We start from the raw sequence: 24,786 nt of genomic DNA, 5'->3' as shown, positions 1-24,786 counted from the left end.
TTTCAGCTGAGCTGGCTCTTCAAGGGTAGGTCCACCAGTGGACAAGGATGAGAAAGGCACTCCAGATGGGGAACACCTACATTCCAACATCACTCCTGGCAGATGTGATGACTGGTTATTTACGAAACACAAATCAGATATTGTGTATTCAAACGAGAACGAAGACCTTCGAGATGTCACCTTGGGGTAGTATATCCTTATCCCAAGGATATTGTCTCTGTTCAATTTCTAAACTGTTTTCACCATTTAGAAGAGCCTCAGTGTCCTCTGCAGATGAATCTATTTTTTAAATATAGCTCTAGACTTTTATGGCCAAGTCTGATGAATATGGTCAATGATCAAGCTTCAGAATACTGATTTAGGCGAAAAAAATAGGTTGGCTATAAAGTAATGACACAGATTTTCTAGAATAACTGATAAGCTGGACCTCAAGTCAATTCCAAAAGGGAAAAAATATTAAACAATGGCAGAACCCTTGAAACAGGATAATTACTTGACTATGTCACAGCTAAGACTTACTCAGAAGGAACTCCTGATTTGAATCTTGAAGGTTCAACAGGAATTTTCCAGGCAGATAATGGTGTACATTCTAGCATGTTTGTTTGTTTGTTTAAAAAGGCTCTGGATAGTCACAGCTCCTGAGAGTTGGAAAACGGTATTGAAGGTGTGCCTTATCTGATTTATTGGTTCAGATTCTCCCTCACTAGCCGCCACTTGAATTCTCAAGCAAAAAACGGCTGGAATCAGATACTCCACTGAAATAAGAACACTGCTTTCCTTGTAAAATGTGTTACATCCTATACCAATGCATGACGGAAGTAGCTGTTATTAAAAAAACATGCTGGATAACAGTTGCATTATCTCTTAAATAAGTACGAACAAATAAAGCAATTTGAGTACCAACAGGAAGAATGAATACAATAGCATAATAAAATACGGTGACAATAGAAATTTCTAGAAATTATTTGAGTGGTTCACCTCCAATTACTAGAGGAAAACTCATCATTTTACATATTTGCCAGTCTTGTCCTTACAATGTTTCCATACTGAGTCTATCTTGCAATGTATTAAAAGATTCTAAAGGCTAAAGAATTCCTAAAAGGAATCATTCTCAGCATTTAAAATGTATTTTTTAAAAGGACATACGTATTTTCCTTGATTTTCCAAAATTAATACACCTATTCAAGTATGTATTTACAAAGGAAATCTACTCCCTGTCCCCAAATTGTCACAGTTATGATTAGATGGCCTCTAAGAACCACCTCTAGTTCCTAATTTTCCGATGTGAACTTAGGTTTATCTATTGTTTTTGGCTGATTTTTATAAAAACAGGTATTTCCTGCCACTCATATACCTCTAGTGAGCTTAGTGTTTATTTTATTATGTTTTATTTTAGTTCTCTGTTGAAATGTAACATGCAGTGCTACCTAAAGGAGAAAAGGGCTTGGAAATACTTAATGCGTTTAATTTTAGAATTTAAGACATTAATAACTGTCTATGGTTTAAATCTTCTTATTTCAAAACTCAGAATTCACGGAATGGTACGTGTCCTAACAAACCTGGAATCTACCCAGATCTATCTGCTACTTGGAGTCCTAGACTACATTTAATTCAAAATGTTATGGGGCTGGCCCCGTGGCCGAGTGGTTAAGTTCTCGTGCTCCACTGCGGGTGGCCCAGTGTTTCGTTGGTTCAAGTCCTGGGCGCGGACATGGTACTGTTCATCAAACCACGCTGAGGCAGCATCCCACATGCCACAACTAGAAGGACTCACAACGAAGAATATACAACTATGTACCAGGGGGCTTTGGGGAGGAAAATGAAAAAAATTAAATCTTTAAAAAAAAAGACAAGATGTTATGACAATTGCTTTTTCTTTGTTATATTGCTGTGAGGCTAAGAAGTAAATCCCAGACCATGTTGTGTGTAGACTAGCATCCATCACGACACAAAGAAAGGGACATACAATAAAATTAAGATGGTTTTCTTAAGGCCTGAAATTAATCAGCATTAGCTTAGAGAGAATACTGAATTAGGGAGCTCTATTCTAGACAAACCCCACAATCGCTAACTTGCTGTTTACAGATTCACCACCACCACCTTGTTTGCTCATATTTAACAGTTCACAGGCTACACTGTGCAGTGCTAGATGGCAAAATTTGACAGTTTTAGTTTCCCACTATAGTCACCCAAAATATTTTCACATTATATTAGTAGAGTCATGTAATTATTACATGAATACACTTAAGTCCAATTGATTCTTCTACTTTATTTTAAAGATTCATTTTTCTATTACATTAGTGAAGCACAAGGAAAACCAAAATCATGTTTTTTTAGCAAATAAGGTTAACATCAAAACAATTATCTATCATATATATCTTTTAAAGTTTTAATATTCAACTGTTTTTCTGCATTGAAACATATGAAAGTGTATCTGACCTGGAAGTACTTCTGACATGGATCACTGGACGTCAGCAAAGGTGCAGGAAATAGGTTATAACTTGAAATCTGAAAAGAGGGATCATTTGAGAAATTAAAACCCCAAATAACGAAATATAAAATGAAAAAAGCATAGCATTGAACATTTTCTCAAAAGCTGTTAAAAATGTTAAATTTTGGCAGATAATGTGCAAGTTTTTGTTTATTTATAGTTGGTCATGCCACTCTTGACTGAAATTTGAATTCCTGCTTAACCACATTTCCCACAAACATTTCTTGAGATTTTTTTCCATGCCAGACTTACGTTATCCAATTATCTATTTATCTGTTTTCGTGTCTCAAGTTTCCAATGCTTTTTCTCATTAAAAACACATAATTCAGAAAGCAATAAGGAAAAATCTGGTACATTTCACCACATAAAAATTTAAACCTTCTGTTTAGGAAAAGAAAGGCTAAGAACAAAGTAAAGACAAAAAACAAACAAAAATTAACACCACAGATGACATAAAAGGACTAATTTCCCATATATAGTAAGAGCTCCTTGAAATTATTAAGAAAAATATGAACAAGCCTGTAGGAAAATGAGCAAAGGACAAGAACAAGTCCCAAGAGAAATACAAATGTCCAATAAACATATAAATAAGTAACCTCACTCAAAACTAAAGAAAATGCAAACTTAAGTAACAACGACTTGCTGATTTGTCTATATCAGACTGCAAAAATTAACAGGCTTGATAATACATAATCTAAAGCAAGAACAATGGAAATAGAAATTCTCAACCCTTGCCGGTGGGAGTAAAAATGGCAAAACTCTTTGAAGGGCCATTAAGAAATATCTGAGGTGGGGCCGGCCCCGAAGCTGAGTGCTTAAATTCACACGCACCGCTTCAGCAGCCCAGAGTTTCGCTGGTTCGGATCCTGGGTGCGGACATGGCACCGCTCATCAAGCCATGCTGAGGCAGCATCCTACATGCCACAACTAGAAGGACCCACAACTAAGAATATACAACTAGGTACCAGGGGGCTTTGGGGAGAAAAAGGAAAAATTTTTTTAAATCTTAAAAAAAGAATCTGAGCAAATTTAAAATGCATGGACCTCATTGCTCAGCAATTCCATCTCTAAGAATTTACTTTACAGATAATCTTACCTGGACTCTATTGTTCTAAAAGCAAAAGATTACTAACAACCTAACTGTCCTTCAATGGACAGCTGGTTCATTAAATTATGATACATACATACATAGAGCAGAGTACCATGTCACCATTTGAAAAAATGAAGTGGACCTACATGAGCTGATATGAAAAGGGCTTTAAGAGGGGCTGGCCCCATGGCCGAGTGGTTAAGTTCGCGCGCTCCGTTGCAGGCGGCCCAGTGTTTCGTTGGTTCGAATCCTGGGCGCGGACATGGCACTGCTCATCAAACCACACTGAGGCGGTGTCCCACATACCACAACCAGAAGGACCCACAACGAAGAATATACAGCTATGTACCGGGGGGGCTTTGGGGAGAAAAAGGAAAAAATAAAATCTTTAAAAAAAAAGAAAAGGGCTTTAAGATATATCACTAAAGGGGGCCAGACCTGTGGCCAAGTGGTTAAGTTCACGTGCTCCACTTTGGCGGCCCAGGGTTTCATCTGTTCAGATCCTGGGCACGGACATGGCACCACTCATCAGGCCATGTTGAAGCAGCATCCCACACGCCCTAACTAGAAGGACTCACAACTAAAATATACAACTATGTACTGGGCGGATTTGGGCAGAAAAAGCAAAACAAAAAAAATCTTTAAAAAAAGAAAAGAGGGTCTGGCCCCATGGCTCAGTGGTTAAGGTTCGCGCACTCTGCTGCAGGCGGCCCAGTGTTTCGTTGGTTCGAATCCTGGGCGCGGACATGGCACTGCTCATCAAACCACGCTGAGGCAGCGTCCCACATGCCACAACTAGAAGGATCCACAACGAAGAATATACAACTATGTACCGGGGGGCTTTGGGGAGAAAAAGAAAAATAAAAAAAAATAAAATCTCTTAAAAAAGAAAAGATGTATCACTAAAAGGTGAGTAATATGCATAGCACAGCATGATCAAATTTGAGCAAACTTTTAAAAAACACATACAAATATACATGCATTTACGTATTCATACACACACATATTTGCATTTACAAAGAAAATTTCTTAAAGGAATAATAAAGAACTGGATACAGTGGTAAACTGCCAATTTACCAAATTAGATACATAATAAGGAAAACTGAAAACAGACCTTGTTTCTAATGAGCTACTATCGGGAATGTCACTTAGAATGATAATCTATTACATTAATTCAAATGCAGATACTGCATGATTCCATTTATACAAAGTACAAAAACAGGAAAAACTTATCCATGTCAGGATAGTGGTTCACCCTGGAGGGCAGGAAGTGGGGAAAAAGGAGGAGGGAAACCTCTGGGGTGTTGTGATGGTAACGTACTGTTTCTCGATCTGGATGTGAAAATCCATCACGCTGCCCCCTTACGTGCACATTTCTCTATGCTTATTAAACTTCAAGAAAATGTTATGAGAAAAAGTCAAGTGCTAAGAGATTTTGTAAAGCCTTATTCAAATTGAGAAACTTTGTATTTGCAAAGACAAAATTTTAATCTAACCTTTCCAAATGTGTAACCTTTAATAGGCATTACTCCCCACCTTATGATTCAGTTAATGACCTGACAACCTGCTCTACTGGCCCACAATACATTGTTAATTATATTTTCACCTATTGTGGGTAAGGCTCATTACCCTGGTATAATTAAAAGGGTGGGTTTATTTTAAACTGTCCTGAAACAGCAAGGTCTGCTTCATCTATGCACCTTTGCTTTTGCCCTATATCCTTCTCAGCTCCTTAAAAGTATTTTGCAATTCAGTTTCCCTTTTTTCAGTTTTTGTCTCCAGTGCACCATAAGTTACAGGAAAGACAGAGGTGAGGTAATAGATATTTCAAGAAAATAAACACCAATAAAGCAGCAAGAAAGCTAAAAAAAGGCATATTTACAAGAGCATTTTGAAAAGGCTTGAACGAAAACTAAAAACCTGCATACTTTTTAGTGTGCATAATCCTTAAAACAAAATATTCCTGTTTCCCCAACATGAAACAAGCTCCAATTTCCATAAAGTTAAGAATTGGACATTCTGCTAATCACTTTATATTTTAAATGGTTCTGTGCTATTATCATCTGACCAATATTTATCCCATACCTGTCACGTGCCACGCATTATGCTAGAAGCAGTGGATACTGTCATGAACAAAAACACATTCCTCCTCTCATGGGACTTACAGCCTAGTCAGGGAGGTGGCTATTAATCACAAAATTACCCAAGTCAGTACATAAGTATATGTGTTCTGGAGGGAGAGAACTCAGTTCCATGAGACATGTAATGAAGGAACATATGCCAGAGTGGCGAGTCAGGAAACACTTCCCCGAGAAAGTAAAGTTTAAGTCGCAGTTTGAGGACTAAATAGGATTTAGTAGGTAAACACTTATTAAACACCTACTATGTGCAAGCCACTCCCCAGCCCTGGGATGAGGAGTAAATATGCAGTGCTATTTTTCCCTAGGCACTTCTATCCTTGATGAATAAATCTAATCTAGTAGAACAATTTCTGAGGACTTCATGGCATGGATTAATTCTACAATTCAACAATAACCTGAAAAATGCAAAAGCATTTATGTACAGTTTTAAGAATAACTGATAGCTGGACTGTCCAACATGGCAGCCAGCAGGAGCAACACGAAGCTACTGAAGACTTGAGAGATGACTAGTGCAACTGAGGAACTGAATTTTTAATTCTATTTAATTACAATTAATTTAAATAAAACTTTATAAACTGATACTTGACTCTTTTTGGGAAATACGTAAGTAAGTTTGGAACTTTTGGGGTAAATGAATCTACTTTTTCAACTATATTTTTTTTTTTTTGAGGAAGATTAGCCCTTAGCTAACTGCTGGCAATCCTTCTCTTTTTGCTGAGGAAGACTGGCCCTGAGCTAACATCGTGCCCATCTTCCTCTACTTTATATGTGGGACGCCTAACACAGCATGGCTTTTGCCAAGCGGTGCCATGTCCGCACCCGGGATCTGAACCTGTGAACCCCAGGCCGCTGAAGCAGAACGTACACACTTAACTGCTGCGCCACCGGGCCGGCACCTCAACTATAAATCTTATGAAATCTAAATACAGATCAAGCATTTCCAATGAAATTCTGTATCTGAGTTGAGTGCTGTAAGTACAAAACACACTGATTTTGGAGACTTAGCATGAAAAAAAGTAAAACATCTCCTTAAAAATTTTTAAATATTGAATACATGTTGAAATGATATTTTAAATATATTGAGTTAAATAAAACGTATTGTTAAAATTAATTTCACCCGTTTCTTTTTATTTTTTGAATGTGGGTCCTAGAAAATTTCCAATCACATATATGGCTTGGATTATATTTCTATTGGAGAAGCACTGATCTAGGGAATGCAGACAGATTCTAAAACTTTACCCCAATCAAAATACTATCTACCTTTCCCATAAAAGCAAAGAGAGGCAGAAATGCTACCTCAGCTGCAAAGCTAGAAAAGGGTTGGCAGAATTCAGAGAAGTGTCTTTGTTTCCATAAAAATCACATACTGAGTTCAAAGACGCCCGAGACTCAGAGTAGGCCACAACAAGCGCCACGTTAAGAATACAGTCGTGATTTTAAAACAAAGCATAAAGTGACCTAAGCAAGACAATCTGGCAACAACCGTTTCCCTTCCAGCAGCGTTTTCACCCGTCCCATTAACGAAAACCCATAATGCTGACGTGCCTTGTGATAATGCTATTGGAGCTCAATAAATGTCCGAGAGGACCACAGAGGAGAGGATGCAAGCAGAAAGCACGAAAGCACTATTACACAAATAAAGAAGTGAATAAACAAACAAAATGCCCACTTTGTGTTTTAGTTCAGTATAAGACACTATGTACTTTTAAATGATGCCAAAGAGAGATGAAAGATACAAACAAAAACCAGACAAAAAATTTCACTTTACCTGTCTTCCCCAAATACAGCCAACAAAGTCTGACAAATTCTTCTTCTCAATTTACTCTGCTCCTGGTCCCGTCCACTCCCTCTTTAGACCTTAAATACTTTACACAGGTCCACAGCCCCTGTCTCGGCCTCCAGTCTAATCCCTCCCATCACCTCCTCGCACATCTATCCCAGCACCACAACGCCAGACAAACATGCTCCGTTCAAAATTACGCCCCATCCAAAAACGTCCAGAACTAAGTCCTTTCAGCCATGGACAATCTAATACCCAACTGATGCTAGAACCTCTCATTTACTCAAATCTTTCATTACTCTCAAGTAGCTACCTTCCCGGAAACTCTAACCTATGCAATCCTATCAGACACAACACTCCTTGCTATAACAAATATTTTATATTATTTCCTTTATATTCTTGAAATGAAATTCATAGATAATATAACGTATCTACACATAAATTCCAGACAAGGAGAAATAATAGGAGGGACATAGTTCAATAAGCAAATTCTTGGGCCTGAAGACACTAGCAGTCACAATGAAGAGCCATCAGATGCTTGCATCTAGGGGTGGAATCACTGTGAGTAACCAGAGTTATAAATGCAAACTGACAGAGGCGTGTGTTGTGCTGCCAACCTAGATATCATGATTTGCACTGCGGTCAATAACATCAATTTCAAAATGCTGAACAACTCTAAGAAACTTCCGAAAAATATTAAATACACTTAGCTTTCAATTTTAAGAAGTTTCCACTTCCAGAATGTATAGTGTATTTTAAAGCCATAAAAAATATCTTATGTTTAGAACTTCTAGGCTCAGATCATTATAAACATGTTATTCCCTGACATGAATATTTCACAGAGTATTTGCAAGCTTTGCAGAGTAAGACGTTGTTATACAGGAATGTTTTGGGTGCTGCAAGACATTTATCATCCCTGATCTCCATACCCAAAACGCAAATAGTCGGCCCCATTCTACACCCTTAAGGGGTGCTCTGGCCACGTACAGGCCCGCAAACTTTGAAAATTATGCTCTCAGTCCAGACTTATCTCCTCCTCTCCTTCTTCTTTTTTTTTTAAGTATGCTCTTTGGTGAGGAAGATTGGCCCTGAGCTAACATCTGTTGCCAATCTTCCTCCTTTTTTTTTCCTCCCCAGAGCCCCAGTACACAGTTGTATATCCTAGTTGTAAGTCATTCTAGTTCTTCTGTGTGGGATGCCACCACAGCATGGCTTGATGAGTGGTGTGTAGGTCCATGCCCAGGATCCAAACCTGTGAACCCAGGGCCGCCAAAGTGGAGAACACCAACTTAACCACTCAGCTGCCATGGGGCCAGCCCCTCCTCCTCCTCTTAACTCATTTCACACTTAAGTCCTATATGATCTTGAGCCAATATTTAATGTCTGTAAACGTGTCTTACTCAACTGCACACTGTGGCTACCATCAATCTGACAGTTACCATGAGGATCGAATGAGATATGATAGGTTGCTTGCTTGCTTTGCTTAGTGCCTGGAAGATATTAAACATTCAGTAAATGCTAACTGCTATTACTATTACCTACTACTAACTGCTTTTTTTTTTTTTTTACACATATCACCTGTTTTCTCAAATAGGTTATAAGCTTTCTGAAGAAACGTAAAGTGTTTTGGAGATCTTTGTACATCCACCATAAGTACTCAACAAACTTTGGTGGTCCACATCCTTCTATCGTCTCTCCTTGACATCATGCCCACTTCTGAAAATGTTCACAAATAACAGCCTGAGTCCAAGAATGGAGCTAAGAACTGCAATTAGAATGGAAACTTTCTTTCTGCCATTACTGAAATCATTACTGTAACCTGCCCAGCACAGGAAGGGCTGTCAAAAAACTGTCAGTTTACACTTGTTCTTGAAAATCTACAGCGTTATGTTGGTTGATAAAGACTTTTAAAGTAGATGTTGCATTTCAGGATTACCCCTAGCTCCAAATACATGCAGATTCAATCTTAGTTTAAGACTTTAAACATTTTCCCCTGAAGAACTTAATCTATGCTTCCAAATCTATAAAATGGAGCAGTTGCATCAGCCGACGACAGTTCCTCCCACTACCAACACTACATAACATTTATTAAGCACTTATTATCTCCCAGGCATCATGCTAAGTGGGTACTTTATAGCCCAAGGTCCTGTGGGAGGTGAGAGACTGAGCTGGTATAAGGACCCAGATCTGTCCGCCTCCAAAGACTAGACTCGTGAGCACTACGTCATATTTCTCAGGATTCTTTCTCTTAAAGTTGACTCAAATCACCTGAATTACTTAACTCTGCAAGACAATTCTTGCCACATTACCAATTAGCACTATTATTGTTCTGAAACTTATGTCCAACATCCTGATAGGTCAACTAAACACAAAGGCTCTCAACTCCTGGCAAACAAAACCTGAGTCTTATTCCTTATAGCTCAAGAGAACAAAATAGAGCATAATTGAACAAGTGCACGAAATTGTAACTCACTCTAGGGTTGGGTTCTAAAGTCAGAAAATAAAGCAAAACTCAACAGCAAACTTACTTTAAAAAATCCTTCAAATTGCCCATTTAGAACAATACACACAGCTTCCGTTAAACGACTAAAGCGTGTATGATTTTATGATGCACCCAAAACAAAGAATACTTAGTAAGTACATGTGTATGCAAACTTTTACTTCGGTAGTTTTCATTTCCACAGAGAAGAGAGGAGAGGCATGGCATATAACACTGCATTCTACAGGAATAAACTTGATTTTTAAAAATGTTCTTGAGATATTAACCATTACTAGTAACGATTTCTTGCCATCCATATACCTGGATGCTGCACATCTGCTGTTCAGAATCACGGTTCTGGAAGAGCCTAAATTTAACCCTTGTACAACTTAAACAAAAAGTTGCAGCAATAAAGGTTCAGGGACTGATCCTCTCTCTAATATCTGTATCTTAAGCAAAAATACTTAAGGAGGTTGATTTGTGATTCTAGTTCTTTATTCCATGTTCTCAAGGCCAGATGTCAAAACCAATTCCAAGAACACTATCAAACAAAGAAAAATATGCACAGACAGGGAAAACCCTGTTTCCTGAAATGTTTCCCAGGGGAAAACACCAACTGGAAAAGAAATATTTTCAAGACAGAACAATAAATGTAGATTTTCCACTGAAGAGTTATCTTTATAACTCTTGACAAGGAATTTGTTTTATTGAGGTATATTCGACAAGAAATTTTTTAAATGAAGCAAAAGCTTTGTGCTCCCCCACAAATATATTTGAGCCCCATTTATCATATTTCAAAGGCATAACGTCTGCAGTTCAGAAATAACAGCAATGTTTAACACTTCTAAAAACTGCCAATTTAAGATATGTGGCTGGATGGCTGTGGAGGACGGATTGCATTAATGGCCTCAATCAACCACCTCTCTGTATCTTTACCCTCTGCTTTGTCACTGGGCAGTCCCTTCCCACTGACTCTGCTTTGTGACTTGCTTTGGTCAATAGAAGGTTAGCAAATGAGATGACAGAGAAGCTCAAAAAGCATGGGTCCATTTTCAGTCCCCCGAAAAACAGACACTCTGTGCTACTGCCACAAGAACACACTCAGACTGGCCTGTTGGAAGGATATTGGGGACCTGGGTAGGAGAGCTGAGTCCTCTTGGCCAAGGCCATTTCAGACCAGCCTAAACCAGCTGACCGTCAAACACGCAGGAGAGTGCTGCGCAGATCTGCACCCTATACACGCAGCTGACTGCAGGCACCTCCGTGAACCCAGCAGACTCCAAGAACCACTCAGCCAGCCTGTAGATACTAATGGCTACTGTTTAAAAGCCACTGAATTTTGGGGTGGATCATTATCAGCATTATGTGGCAATACATAAATGATACACTAATTATACCCACAAAAACCAAAATAAGAGCCGTTGGGATTAAACCTGAATTGATCCAGGGGAGGTAAGATGCTATGTGAGGATCCTGCTGTGGGGAATCAGGTTCTTCCTCGGAGATTTACGCCCTCCGTAGGTTGCACAGGGCCGTCTTGATCAATATAGGCTGCATCTTTGGTCTTACTCTTGTTCACTCACAACACATAACCATTTATGCTTTGCACATTACAATACTCTGTGACAGCAAATTTTAGGAATTTGTCACAAGGACATATAAGCAGCATTATTTCTATTAGGAACAAAATCAGGAACGAGTTGAGTGTCCAGCAACAGGAAACTGATTAAACAAAGTATCACAGCTACACAATGGAATACTATGTATTATTTAAAAGTGAGGATGTTTCTTTATTTAGTTACATAGAAAGATCTCTACCAAATATTATTGAATGAAAAAACTATTTATAAAACAGTATGGGGGCTGGCCCTATGACCAAGTGGTTAGGTTAGCACGCTCCACTTCAGTGGCCCAGGTTCACCAGTTTGGATCCTGGGCACAGACATAGCACCACCACTCATCAGGTCATGCTGAGGCGGCATCCCACATAGCACAACCAGAAGGACCTACAACTAGTATATACAACCATGTGCTGGGGGGCTTTGGGGAGAAGAAGAAAGAAAAAAAGAAAAAGAAGATTGGCAATAGATGTTAGCCCAGATGCTAATCCTTAAGCAAACAAACTATCTTGAACTCACAGTAATCATTTCCTTGCATTCTTTATGATTTGATTACCCAAGTGTACAACCCTGGTCAATATAGTTAATTCTTATCCATTTAAAAAATTTTGACATGTCTTTTAAGTTACATTTAATCTATGTCCCCCTTCATCCTTGTCTTTACCTTATAATTTATTCTTTAAAGAATCTGGGCCTTTTGAGCTACAGAGTTTCCACGGTACAGATTTTGCTGACTGCATATTCATGATACACGTGAACACATTCCTCCATCCTCTGAATTTCCTGCAAATTGGCAGCTAGATTCAGAGGCTTGGAAAAATTAAGATTCAATCCATTTGGTCATATGATCTTTCATCAGGAAGCACATGATATCCAATTTACACTGGTTTCTAATGTTAGCAGCCACTGTCACTCAATGCCTGGATCCATTAAGTCAACAGGGGTTGCAAAATGTGATATTCTAATTCTCTCATTTCGTTTTCATTTACTGGGTGGAAAAATTTTAGGAGATGCTTCCCCCCTCATCACTACTTGGTTATCCAGTAGTCAGTTCATGTAAGAAAGGCAGGATAAAGACTTGATTCTTTCCTGACTACTTTCAAGATAATGAATCAGGGGGCCAGCCCCGTGGCTGAGTGGTTAACTTCGCAAGCTCTGCTTCCACAGCCTGGGGTTCACTGGTTCAGATCCTGGCCGCAGACATACCCACCGCTCATTAAGCCATGCCGTGGTGGCATCCCACATAGAGGAACTAGAATGACTTACAACTTAGATATACAACTATGTACTGGGGCTTTGGGGAGAAAAAGAAAAAATAGGAAGATTGGCAACAGATGTTAGCTCAGGGCCAATCTTCCAATAAATAAATAAATAAACCTTTGTTGTTAAAAAGAAAGAAAGATAATGAATTGGCATTCCATTAACCTCAGATGGTAACCAATAATTTTTTTTCATATCATCAGACCTCATGATTTTAAACATGTTTGCAATTCTTATTTTTGAAGCTCAAATTGTCCCATTTTTGGCCAGTAGGAGCCTCTTCAAGTTGGCTCCTAAGTCCTTTTGACATGGTCCTAATAATCTTTGTTAGCTTCCTTGCTATCTATTATCTTGAGATGCTCCAGGCTCATCTTATAACTCTCCAGTTATTTTTGTTGTCTAAAGCTCACTCTACAGGAGATTCCTCAGGAAGAGCGCACAGCAACAGTATGTCCTCCCCTGATTTCTTGCATGCTAATAATAGTTGGTGTTCTTTACATTTGAAGGTCAATTTTACCAGATATAACAAGTAGAGCCTCACATTTTCTTTTCTTTGAGTATCTTAAACATGTTATTCCATTTTCTTCTAGCATAAGGAGTGTTTATCAAAAAGTCTGAGAACAATCTAATTCTCTTGTTACTGTTTTTCTCCTCTTATTTAGGTGCCCAAAGAACTTGCTTTCTTCTATTTTTTTCAATTCAGTAATTTTACTAGACTATCTTGGCATTGGGTGTTCTAGGTTGATATTCCAAAATATATGATTTGCCCTTTAAAAACATAGTTTCAACTCTGTATGATTCCACTCATATGTGGAAGATAAACACATGGACAAAGAGAATAGATTAGTGGTTACCAGTGGGAAGCGGGGTAGGGGGTGGGCACAAAGGGTGAAGGGGTGCACCTATAAGATGACCGACAAATAATAACATACAACTCAAATTTCACAAGGTTGTAAACTATCATAACATCAATAAAAATTTAAAAATAAAAAAATTTTTTAAATGTAGTTTCAAATCTTTTTTTCAGGAAAATTTTCCTAAAATACAGGATTTGCATTGATCCCTTGCTTTGGTTTTCTTTTCCTATTATACTATGTTGGATCTTCTTTGCCTATCTTCAATATTTCCCAAATTTTCTTTCTTTTCCCAAATTTTATCTCTTTCTTCATTTCCTTTTGATTTTTAACCTTTCCCTCCTTTTCACCCTCTATTTCTCTTAGGGCAATATTTGTGGTGTTTATTTGATTTTGTGTTCCATCTAACTTAGAAGTTATTCCTAAAATGATTTTTTTAAATTTCTAATTCTTTTCTGAGTCCTGTCATTTTGTCTGAGATTTTTCTAATTCAGATCTAAGCTATTCTTTCATGTCTGTATAACTTTTTAATACCCTCTTCTACCTTTTTAAAGTAGTATATTATAGCCTTAATTTTTTTAAACATATTTTTGGCATGTTTTCATTGTCTGTAAGGATACCACTCTGTTACATTTTTTTAATAGTTTGTATGGGATTTAATCTTGCTAGTGTTCTGTATTTACATGAAATTTTACAAAGAACACTAACAAGATTAAATCCCATATAAACTTACTATTAAAAAAATTATAAGGAACTGAGTGATATCCCCACAAACAATGAAAACATGCCAAAAAGACATGTTAACAAATTTTTTTAGCTATAATATACTATTTCAAAAGAAGGTAAAAGAGATTATTTTAAAAAATTATACAAGACATGAAAGAACAGCATACATCTAAATTAGAAAATATAGATATAATTTATATAATCTATTTAATGTCTTTCTCTGGCCTATCTGGAAAGCCTCAGGAGGGCAAGGGCTATGTCTGCTTCATTCATCAATATATTCCTAGTGCCTGGCACATGGCAGATGTTCAATAAATAGTCCCTAAAGAAATGAATGGAAAGTTCATCAGAATGTTAACAGCAGTAATCTCTGGATGGCAGGATTTAGAAAAATGTCTTCCAATGTTTTGTATATTGCTGATTTGCGTAAATTTTTTTAGTAATATGTATAAAGCATTTTCATAGAGCAAAAGAGTTATTTTCAGTCTGAAAGAAATAAAGCTTATACATGAAGCTACATACCATATATCTTTAAAAATAAAGAAAGAAGGAAATAGCACTCCACCCCTCCCCCCCCACGCCCCAATTGCATATGTCCTCTATTCACAAATGAAGGCTCAGGGTAAAAGGTGATAAGGCCAAGTTTTACTAAGGGAGACTAGGTTTAGAGTTTGTGAAAAGGATGACAGCGACCACCCATCTGCTTTCCATGCTATATTTGACAGATTTCATTCTGTAGCTCAGAAAACATGCTAATAGGACTTCTCGGGATAAGAGGAAGGATTATAAAAAGCAAAGAACCCTGTTGTGATAGTTTGGCATTAAATGGAAAATGGCTCGCAGTGCCTGCAATTCATGGAACAAAGATAACATCTTTTCCTAAAATCTACACTTCAAGACATCTCGAATATACATCTGAGAAATGCCGATGGTCGTGAGGCAAAAGCACCAAACAGAACAATCCCAACAAGATGAGACGAAGCCTTAATTTGCTTAACTGGGCCCTCATATACCTATTAGAGAAAACATACGAGATCAACTGCCTCATAAAGCAGATGGTCTTCTCCGCTTCAGGTTTTTTTTTTTTTTTAACAAGATAATTAAAGGAAACGAAAGAGCAGGATCTTGTTAAATTGGCCAAGGAAAATGATTCCATCTGAAGCAGAATGTATGAGTTTTTGAAGAAAGGATTTCGAGTTTCCCCATAGAGCTGACACAGGTCATTTGGTAATGCCTACATCAGGAAGGAAAGCCATTGCAAAGGCAACTGCCTCCTAGACAGCACGGAACATCCTGGCAGGCTGTTATCAGAGGCAAGAAGGCAGGCTGAGGGCTAACATGGCCTTGTAGAAGGAGCACTGGAGTGGGGAGTCAGGACATATGGGATTTGACTTCTCCATTGCGGTCTGAGGGACCTAGTTCACTTTGTCATCTGCCCATTTTTCTTAGAGAAACCCACTATTCATTCCCCTATCCTAGCTTGGTAGCGAGAACAAATGAGATAATGAGAAAAATCTCTGTATAACAAACAACCTAAGTGCAAAATTGTTGGTCTATAATGGAATTTGGTTTAAATAGCTTCATTGCTAGATATAAAAGTCCCACTGTGCAGTAGTGTTGTAAATTAAAAATAGGGGGAAGGGAGATGACGGTCCAGGTGTTTTGAGCCCAACAGAAGAAGAAACTGCCCACATTCTCCTCGAAGCTCCAAGACACTTTTTGAGGGAAGCGAAAGGCAGATAAAAGTGTACCTCAAGGGCAACTCAAGATTCTGTGCCAGATCCTTGACTGAGACAGTGATAGGAGCCAGGGGTCTTCTATGGTCTTGGCTGGGATTCATCCAGAGAGGGCACTGCCCCAAAATGTCACCACATTTGGCTTGCCTACTGAGCCTGAGTTTCTAACCAAAGCCCAGGGGATAATATTAAGCCCTGAGTAACATTAAGTAACTAACAACTTTTGAGGGCTTCTTCTCCCTAACCATAACCGTGAGCACAATCTCTCAGTCCTCACAAGCCCTAGGAGGCAGGTAGGCACCATGATTCTCCTTATTTTACAGAGAAGGACACAGAGTTATAGGGAGGTTAAGAAACGTGCAACACTTCAGGCAGCTAATAAGCAGCAGGGCCCAGGTTCCAAACCTGGTCTACTGATTCCAGAACCCTCAGTTTAATAGTCTACGGCCTCTTCCAGGAAGTGGAAAGAGGGACGGAGTTGGTGAAACATAGATTCCAAAGATCTTATTTGCAAAGAGATCCCATCTACTGGTTCCAGGAGAAGGTGAGTGTCATCACAACCAAGCAATTAGGCAGTGGCTTCTCTTCAGCCTCAGGGCTTTCCTTCTGACCTGCCTCCTAATTATCTCTGGAGCACTCTTACTCTCCCCACATTCTCGAAATCCCTTCTCTTCTCTCTTTTGGACTTTTCCTGATGCTTCCAACGTCACTTCCTCAATCCCTCTCCATGAAAACCAAATCCACTCTCCATTTCAAAAGTTACAGTTAAATCCCATTTCAACACATTTTGCATATGAATCAATCCTGATTTCACCACATAGTGGCTTAGAAGACATTTGGCAATTTTCTTAATGATAATAATCTCTAGTACTTATATCACATTGACTATTTACCAGGCACTGTCTTAAGACTTTACACGTATTAACCATTTCAAGCCTTATAACCACTCTGTGAGGAGGGAACTATTAGTATCCCCATTTTTTACAGATGAGGTAACAGGCGGCAATATACTAAATAATTGCCTGAGGTGACGCATCTAGCAGGTGGTGAAGCTATTTTGTTTTCAATCTCTCTGAACTTCACTTCTCTCATTTTGAACATAATATTTACTTCACACGGTTACTAGGCAGAAATGGAATAAACATACCTAAAGCAGTTGAACACAAGACTAAGATTCCTCCTTCTCCCTCTAGTATTGCTGGGGTCATTCTAAGGTACAATGCAGAAATTTTTAATTAGATGAGAACAGGGAGATAAGAGAAGTGCTCAGTATTCCTTCAGATGTCTTGCCTCCTCTGTGCGCCACACTCCTTTGAAGTAAATATTACCATCCCCATTTTACAGACGGGAGATTAGAGAACTCATGAACAGACATTCTGCTGGTGACTGAACCAGAATCCGAATCCACATTTGTATATACTGTCTTTCCAGTGTTTTTTAAGGGGCTTGAGGACAGAGACAGCCAAGTCTTCTAGTTCCCTCCATCTTCCCTCCAGTGTAGTCAAATCCAGAACAGCACCCGGCTGTACAAATTCCACATGCAACAAAGCTGACGGGACTTGCAAGTGTTACCTTTCCCTGAGAAATCCAGATGGAAAACCATATTACCTAAAGCAATCTACAGATTTGATGCAATGCCAATCAGAATTCCAATGATATTCTTTATGGAAAGAGAACAAAGAATCCCAAAATTTATATGGAACAACAAAAGACCCCAAATAGCCAAAGCAATCCTGAGAAAAAGGAACAAGCTAGAGGTATCACAATCCCTGACTTCAAAATATACTACAAAGCTGTAGTAATCAAAACAGTATGGTACTGGTACAAAAACAGACACACAGATCAATGAAACAGAATTGAAAGCCCAGAAATAAACCTACACATCTACGAACAGCTAATCTTCAACAAAGGAGCGAAGAACATACAATGGAGAAAGGAAAGTCTCTTGAATAAATGGTGTTGGGAAACTGGACAGCCACATGCAAAAGAATGAAAGTAGACCATTACCTTACACTATACACAAAAATTAACTCAAAATAGATTAAAGACTTGAATGTAAGACCTGAAACCATGAAACTCCTACAAGAAAATATAGGTAAAACACTTTTTGACATCAGTCTTAGCACATCTTTTTGAATACCATGTCTACTCAGGCAAGGAAAACAAAAGAAAAAATAAACAAATGTGACCACATCACACTAAAAAGCTTCTGCAAGGCAAAGGAAACCATGAACAAAATGAAAAGACAACCCACCAACTGGGAGAAAATATTTGCAAATCATATATCCAACAAGGGGTTAGTTTCTAAAGTATATAAAGAACTCATATAACTCAACAAACAAAAACAAACAACCCGATCAAAACACAGGCAGAGGATATGAAGAGACATTTTCCCAAAGAAGATATACAGATGGCCAACAGGCACACAAAAAGATGTTCATCATCACTAATTATTAGGGGAAATGCAAATCAAAATTACAATGAGATATCACCTTACACCCATCAGAATGGCTATAATAACCAAGATAAAAAATAACAAATGTTGGAGAGGACGTGAAGAAAAGGGAACCCTCATACACTGCTGGTGGGAATGCAAACTAGTGCAAGCACTGTGGAAAACAGTAAGGAGATTTCTCAAAAAACTCAAAATAGAAATACCATATGACCCAGCTATCCCACTACTGGGTATTTATCTAAAGAACTTGAAATCAACAATCCAAAGAGATTTACACACCCCTATGTTCACTGCAGCATTATCGCAATAGCCAAGACGTGGAAGCAACCCAAGTGCCCTTCTATGGATGAATGGATAAAGACGATATAGTATATATACACAATGAACACTACTCAGCCATAAAAAAAAGACAAAGTCATCCCATTTGAACAACATGGATGGACCTGGAGGGTATGATGTTAAGCAAAATAAGTCAGACGGAAAAAGGCAAATACTGTATGATTTCACTTATATGTGGAAGATAAACAAACACATGGATAAAGAAAACAGATTAGTGGTTACCAGAGGGGAAGGGGGCTGGGGGTGGGCAAAAGGGGTAAAGGGGCACATCTGTATGTTGACAGATAAAAATTAGACTATTGGTGGTGAGCACAATGCTGTCTATACAGAAATTGATAAATAATAATGTAGACTTGAAATTATATAATGCTATAAACGATTATGATCTCAATAAAATAACTGAAAAAAAAAAAGATGGAAAATCTTAATCCAAGACAAAAATACGTACAGTCACATTTACTGACCCTGCACAATTAGGAACTCCTCTGATAAGGAAAAAAAAAAAGGAGGGAGGGAGGAGGAATGATGGAAGGAGAGAGGGAAGAACAAAAGGTGGGAAGGAGGGAGAGAGGAGACAGGAGAGAAAGAACAGAGGAGAAGAAGAAAACCCCCCAGGCTGCAGAAATGGTAATGAAATATAAGCCAGACTGTAATCTCTGTCTTCCTCATCCACTTCAGGAATTTTTTTCCACAAAGGTATCATTTCTGATCTTGGAACAACCTACTGTCCCTTCTCGGCCCCTCAGCTGGGGTTTGCAGTTAGAGGCCTCAGAGAGGACAGGCCGATCAGCATCAGATTCCTCAGAAAGGCAGCAGAGGGAAGAAAAATGCACTCAGCCCTGACCCACGGGCTGAGGCCAGCACCAGGAACAGGGCGTTCCTCTAACACAGGATGCCCATTCACAAAGAAACACCAACGTCCTCCCCTATCTCTAGCCAGAACAGCTCTCTTCGTCAAATGTAAGAGCAGACAGGAAAGCGGAAGGCAAGAATCACTGCCAGAGAAGCTGAAACAAAGTTGGCCCCCAAATGCAGAACCACCCATCACCCCTCCGGCTTTCAAACCCAATACTCTTAAATTGGGAAGAGCACAAGCCGTCTTAGGATTGTAAATGTCTCAGTCACAAACTGTCTAAAAATACTTTTCAGACCTACGATGGGCCCAGTACCATGCTAGACAGATGACCTTGGGAGAGTCTATACACTCAGAAATTTGTTAGGACACACTTACACAGATCTTCTTTACAAGTAATTTCCCCAGGTTAAGACCCACTGCGTTAGTTGACCATAGTGAGAAAAGAGGGCTCCATAAAAATAAATCATCACCTTCCCACCAAACCTCCTTCTCAACTTCCCTAATCCAGTTAAGCAGATAGCCAAGCAACATCCAAGTCATCTCTGACTCTGTTCCTCTCCAGCACCCATCTCCACCCGGACACCTGGTACCATCGATCCATGCTCAGAGGCTACTGGTATCTGTATTCTCCTCCCTTCATCTCCACGGTCATCACCTAGGACAAGCTTTTTATTGACTCTCCTGGAGGACTGTAATCCACCTCCTGATCGCCCTTCTGCCCTCACTCCGATCCTCCTGCAATTCCTCTAGATTCATCTTCAGAGAATCCACCACCTTTATCACCGCCACACCCACACTCTAGACCATTAAAAGTAGAACTCTAGGGCCAGAACACCTAGCTTTGAATTCCGTCTCCAACACTTCCTATGAGCGTCTCTTTGGGTGAGTCATCTAACCTTTCTGTGCCTCAGTTTCCTCACCTGTAAAATGGAGATAAAGAGAGTACCTATGTCAAAGCCTTGTTGTGGCAATTTACACAAGTGTGTCCATGCAAAGCACTCAGAATGGTGGTGGTACACAGCAAGTGCTAGGTAAGTGTTAGCTATCATCATAGTCCTCGTCATCACTATTATTTTAAGAGCTCCCCACAGGCTACCAAATAAAGTCCCCACTCCATTGATAGGCTTTCCAGATCATCCACGCACTGGCCCAAACTAGCTCCAACTTGCCACTAATCTCTACAGACATAAGCCCTCCCTCTACCACCGGACCCCAAAGGGACACCAGACTGGGCTCTGCATTCTTTCCTGAACCCACTGAAAATTCCCCACTTGCACGCTGCCACTATTCGCTCTGCCTGGGATGCCCTGCCTCCCATCAGTGTCTGTCACACCCCCACCAGCTCTCAAGGAGGAGCTCAAACACCGTCCCACCGAAGGCCCTGCCATCAAGAATTAGAGCAGACAGCACTGAAGATGTTACATCTAGAAGGTTTTGTGGTCTGTCCCTACCTGCCCAAGAGCCACTTTCTGCTCCTCCTCAAAGAAATAACCTCCTCGCTGGGCTTCAGATTCCTGTCTGCAAAATGAGGCAGGCAGAACGAATGGCTAATAAGGCCTTCTGAAGGTCCCTGGGGTTACACAAATAATGTTTCCTTGTTCCTTTGGAACACTCTTTCATGAAAGAAGAAGTTGTATAGGGTAACCACATGTATTTTTATTTTTTAAATGAATGAATGAAATTGTTTTAGGTCTCAAGCTCCGAGGTTATGAAAAAAGTGGGATTTTACCAGATGATGTCTAAAATCCCTTTCTCTTTACAATTTGATGACCCTGTGACTTATAGTCCTTATTTTTCTACCAGCCTAGAAGACATTTTTCATTTCATACTTTATATTATCTCCATGATGCAGACCACAGAGCCATCTCTACCTTCTATGTGGAAAACAACGCACTGAGTGTTTGCACCAAGTCCAAGATAGTGAAAAAGAAAGTCCAAATTAATTCCCCCTACCCCTTTTTTCGGCAATTGACAATTCCAGGATAAATTGTTTTCCATAAAAGTGGAGAACCAGCCCCCAAATTTCTTGAAATCACCAGGGTGGAACTTAGCTATAAAAAGTTTGAAAAGAAGCAGAAAATTTAATAATACCATTACCCTGAATTCCCATAAAGCCTATTGGAGCCTCACACTTTTAAGAAATCAGACTATTATGCTATTACCCCGAGTACTGCTATCGTTCCCCATAAAGCCATAAATACACACAATGGAGCTCACCAGAACACTGACTAACACTATCATAAAAAAGGCCATAAGGAAGACACTGGCCATGAAGTACAGCTCCATGGTCCTTGCTACAGCAGGTTCACGCAGACAAGTTCATTTATTTTGAAAATTACATTTCTAAGTCTACAACTCATCACTTTCAACTGTGAACAACTTCTAACACAAGTCAGAACTTCCTTTTGGGAGAGAGTTTTCACACAGGCTAAAGGTCATACTGAATATCAAAGAACGTTTATGAGGCAATCACAGCATACAGGGAAAAGCTTATAACATCTCTATCTTCATATTTGCTTTGGTTAGCAATGCATTCAGCTTTAAGTATCAGAAAATCTAACTAGCTGTGGATTCAAGCCATAAGAAGTAGTTGGAAAGGTCAGGGGTGCTCCGGAACAATGTCAGAGCAAGCATCTCCATGATGCTCTTGGCTTTTCCTTCATGCTTGTCACCTTACAGTGAGAAGAGGGCTGCTGTGCATTCAGACCTTTTATCAGCATTCAAGACAGAAAGTAGGGGAAAGCAATGAAAGGCACCTACGGGCTCATTTGTCAGGTTTTATCAAGACAACAAACGCTTTCCCAGAAACCCCACCACCATCCCAGGGGACTTATTCCCAGGTCTCACCAGCCAGAATTAGTCACATGGCCACACTAGCTGCCGGGAATGCTGAGAGGTCAGAGATCAGATCAAACATCACTTCTTCAGGAGGGTCTTCCTTATGTCACCCCATGTCATGAGGGCGCCTGCCCAGTAACTCTCCGTCACACGCATGTCCCACAATCCATAATTATCTCCTTTACTGGGTGGCCTTCCTGTTGTCTGTCTCCTCACCAGAATGAATGGAAGTTCCATGGGAGCAGTGACCTTACCCCCTTATTCACTGCTCTATCCCCAGAGCCCAGCACACAGAAAGGGCTCCAGATCATTAGTTTTGTCATCCTGTTTCCAGGAGGGGCCTGATGCAGCTGACCTCTAACTCCCCTCTGTATAAACTACCCCCTCAGTGCAGGCACCAAATGGACACAACATCCCCAGGACCCGCCCCCCTGCAATCCTGACCTCAGAATTTCCTCTCTCCCCAACAACTTCCCTTGCTTGTAACCCCTTCCTACTCCCCTCACGTCTACTGAAGCAGGCAATACAGTGGCTAAGAGCACAGATTCCAGAGCCAGACAGCCTTGGTTCAAATCCCAACTATGCGTGTAGCCTTAAATAAGTTCCTTGTTTCCTCTGTGCCTCAGTGTCCTCATCTGTAATTGAGCGATAACAGCAGCACCTATGTCACAGAGAGCTGTTAGGAGGATTGATAGTATACACAGTGCTGAGAACAGGGTCTGCCTATCTAAGTGATTAATAACAATAAAAATAGCTTATTATTATGAACATGCTCTTTATTCTCATCAGGATATGCCTTCCCCTGGATTCTTCTCATGTGACCCCAGTTCAGCAGGTCCCTCCATGACAACCCATTTCATGTGCCCTTCAAATACTACCCATGGCACCTGCAATCCCACAGCTGTTCTGCCAACTACACGATCTGAAGCACACCTGTTCCCAGACCTTTGGGTCCTGCTGGAGGAAGACGCTCCAAAGAAAAAGTTGGTTTTTCTCCCTGAACTTCACTGATTATACATATCTTTATGGCCTTCCTCTCCTCTAAACTGCGACACCACATAATTTGATTCTGATACAGTTACTGCCTTTGGTCACGTCTACAGATGAAAACATACACCCTCTGAGGGCAACACGAGATTGTTCTCAATCCTCTAGAGAAGCCAGCACAGCATTATGAGTACAGCAGGTGCACTATCAATCCATCTGTTGACTGGCTCCGATCACCTCTCCAGCCCTAATGCCATCCTGTCCCTCCAACAGAAAAAGGGGAGGCCTTTTTAAGCCTTGCCTAAACCGGACTCTTCACTGTGAGGAATGGTGATTTCAAAAACAAAAGGCTTCTATCTCCTGATATTCAAAAACAACAAGAAACCCTCTTTACCCCTAACCAAGCCCCTGTCACAAGGATAGGATGGTGGCAGGTATGCAGGATTTAGCCAAGACATGTTGGATTAATTGGTATCAAGTTCCAAATAAGCAATATGTCACTTAAGCTCCTTAGGGAATTTTCTTGTACCCTGGGAGATGGGGACCAACTTTTCTCATAATCGGACACTCTTAAGAAAGAGTTCAAAGGAGAAATTTAATGTAACTCTGTGGATTTAAGTATTTTCATAAAATCAAAAGAGAGAAACTAAGTCTAGATATATCTTTAACAAAGCATTCTCTGCAGAATATTCAATAATGCATGCATGCTATTTTCTATTTCTATATATATACTATCTATCTATATATACACACACACATACTCATTAAAGAATGATCTAGAAGATACAGAGGCTAACAACAAAGTGACCTATCTCACAACTCTGAAATAGGCCAAGTCATTCCTTTCAGAATTCTATGGGTTTCATTTTGCAAAGATTTTTGTGGCCTTCATTCAGCTCACGAGAGGTCACTTCCCCTAGGAACAATTTCAGGTTTGCATAAATGAGCAAGTGTCCAGGAAATCTGGAAAAATAACTCTATTTGCTTTGATTTCAAAATTGCCCATGAAGTTCCTTATTTCTCTTCTTTCCTTTCCAGAGGCTGCTCCTAAAAGATGAGTCTTATGCTCCCAAAGTTTGGCTGGGACATTTACTTCCAGCTAGTGCTTTAAGCAGGAGCTGCTGTGGCTACTTCC

At 39.7% G+C, this 24,786-nt stretch overlaps 1 protein-coding gene across 34 annotated transcripts in view; it reads right to left on the bottom strand.

The window, feature by feature from the left end:
• APBB2 (amyloid beta precursor protein binding family B member 2) overlaps positions 1–24,786 on the bottom strand; it is a 373,646-nt gene that overhangs the window by 197,920 nt on the left and 150,940 nt on the right. For all 34 annotated transcript variants that reach the window (XM_070615061.1, XM_070615046.1, XM_070615053.1 and 31 more), the window contains one exon: positions 2,440–2,508. In XM_070615061.1, coding sequence (XP_070471162.1) covers positions 2,440–2,458 — 19 coding nt within the window. In that variant the 5' untranslated portion in view covers positions 2,459–2,508. The remainder of the gene's footprint in view (positions 1–2,439; positions 2,509–24,786) is intronic.

Source organism: Equus przewalskii, chromosome 3, assembly GCF_037783145.1.
Source record: "Equus przewalskii isolate Varuska chromosome 3, EquPr2, whole genome shotgun sequence".
Lineage (NCBI taxonomy): Eukaryota > Metazoa > Chordata > Mammalia > Perissodactyla > Equidae > Equus > Equus przewalskii.
This window is presented reverse-complemented; position numbering and strand designations above follow the sequence as displayed.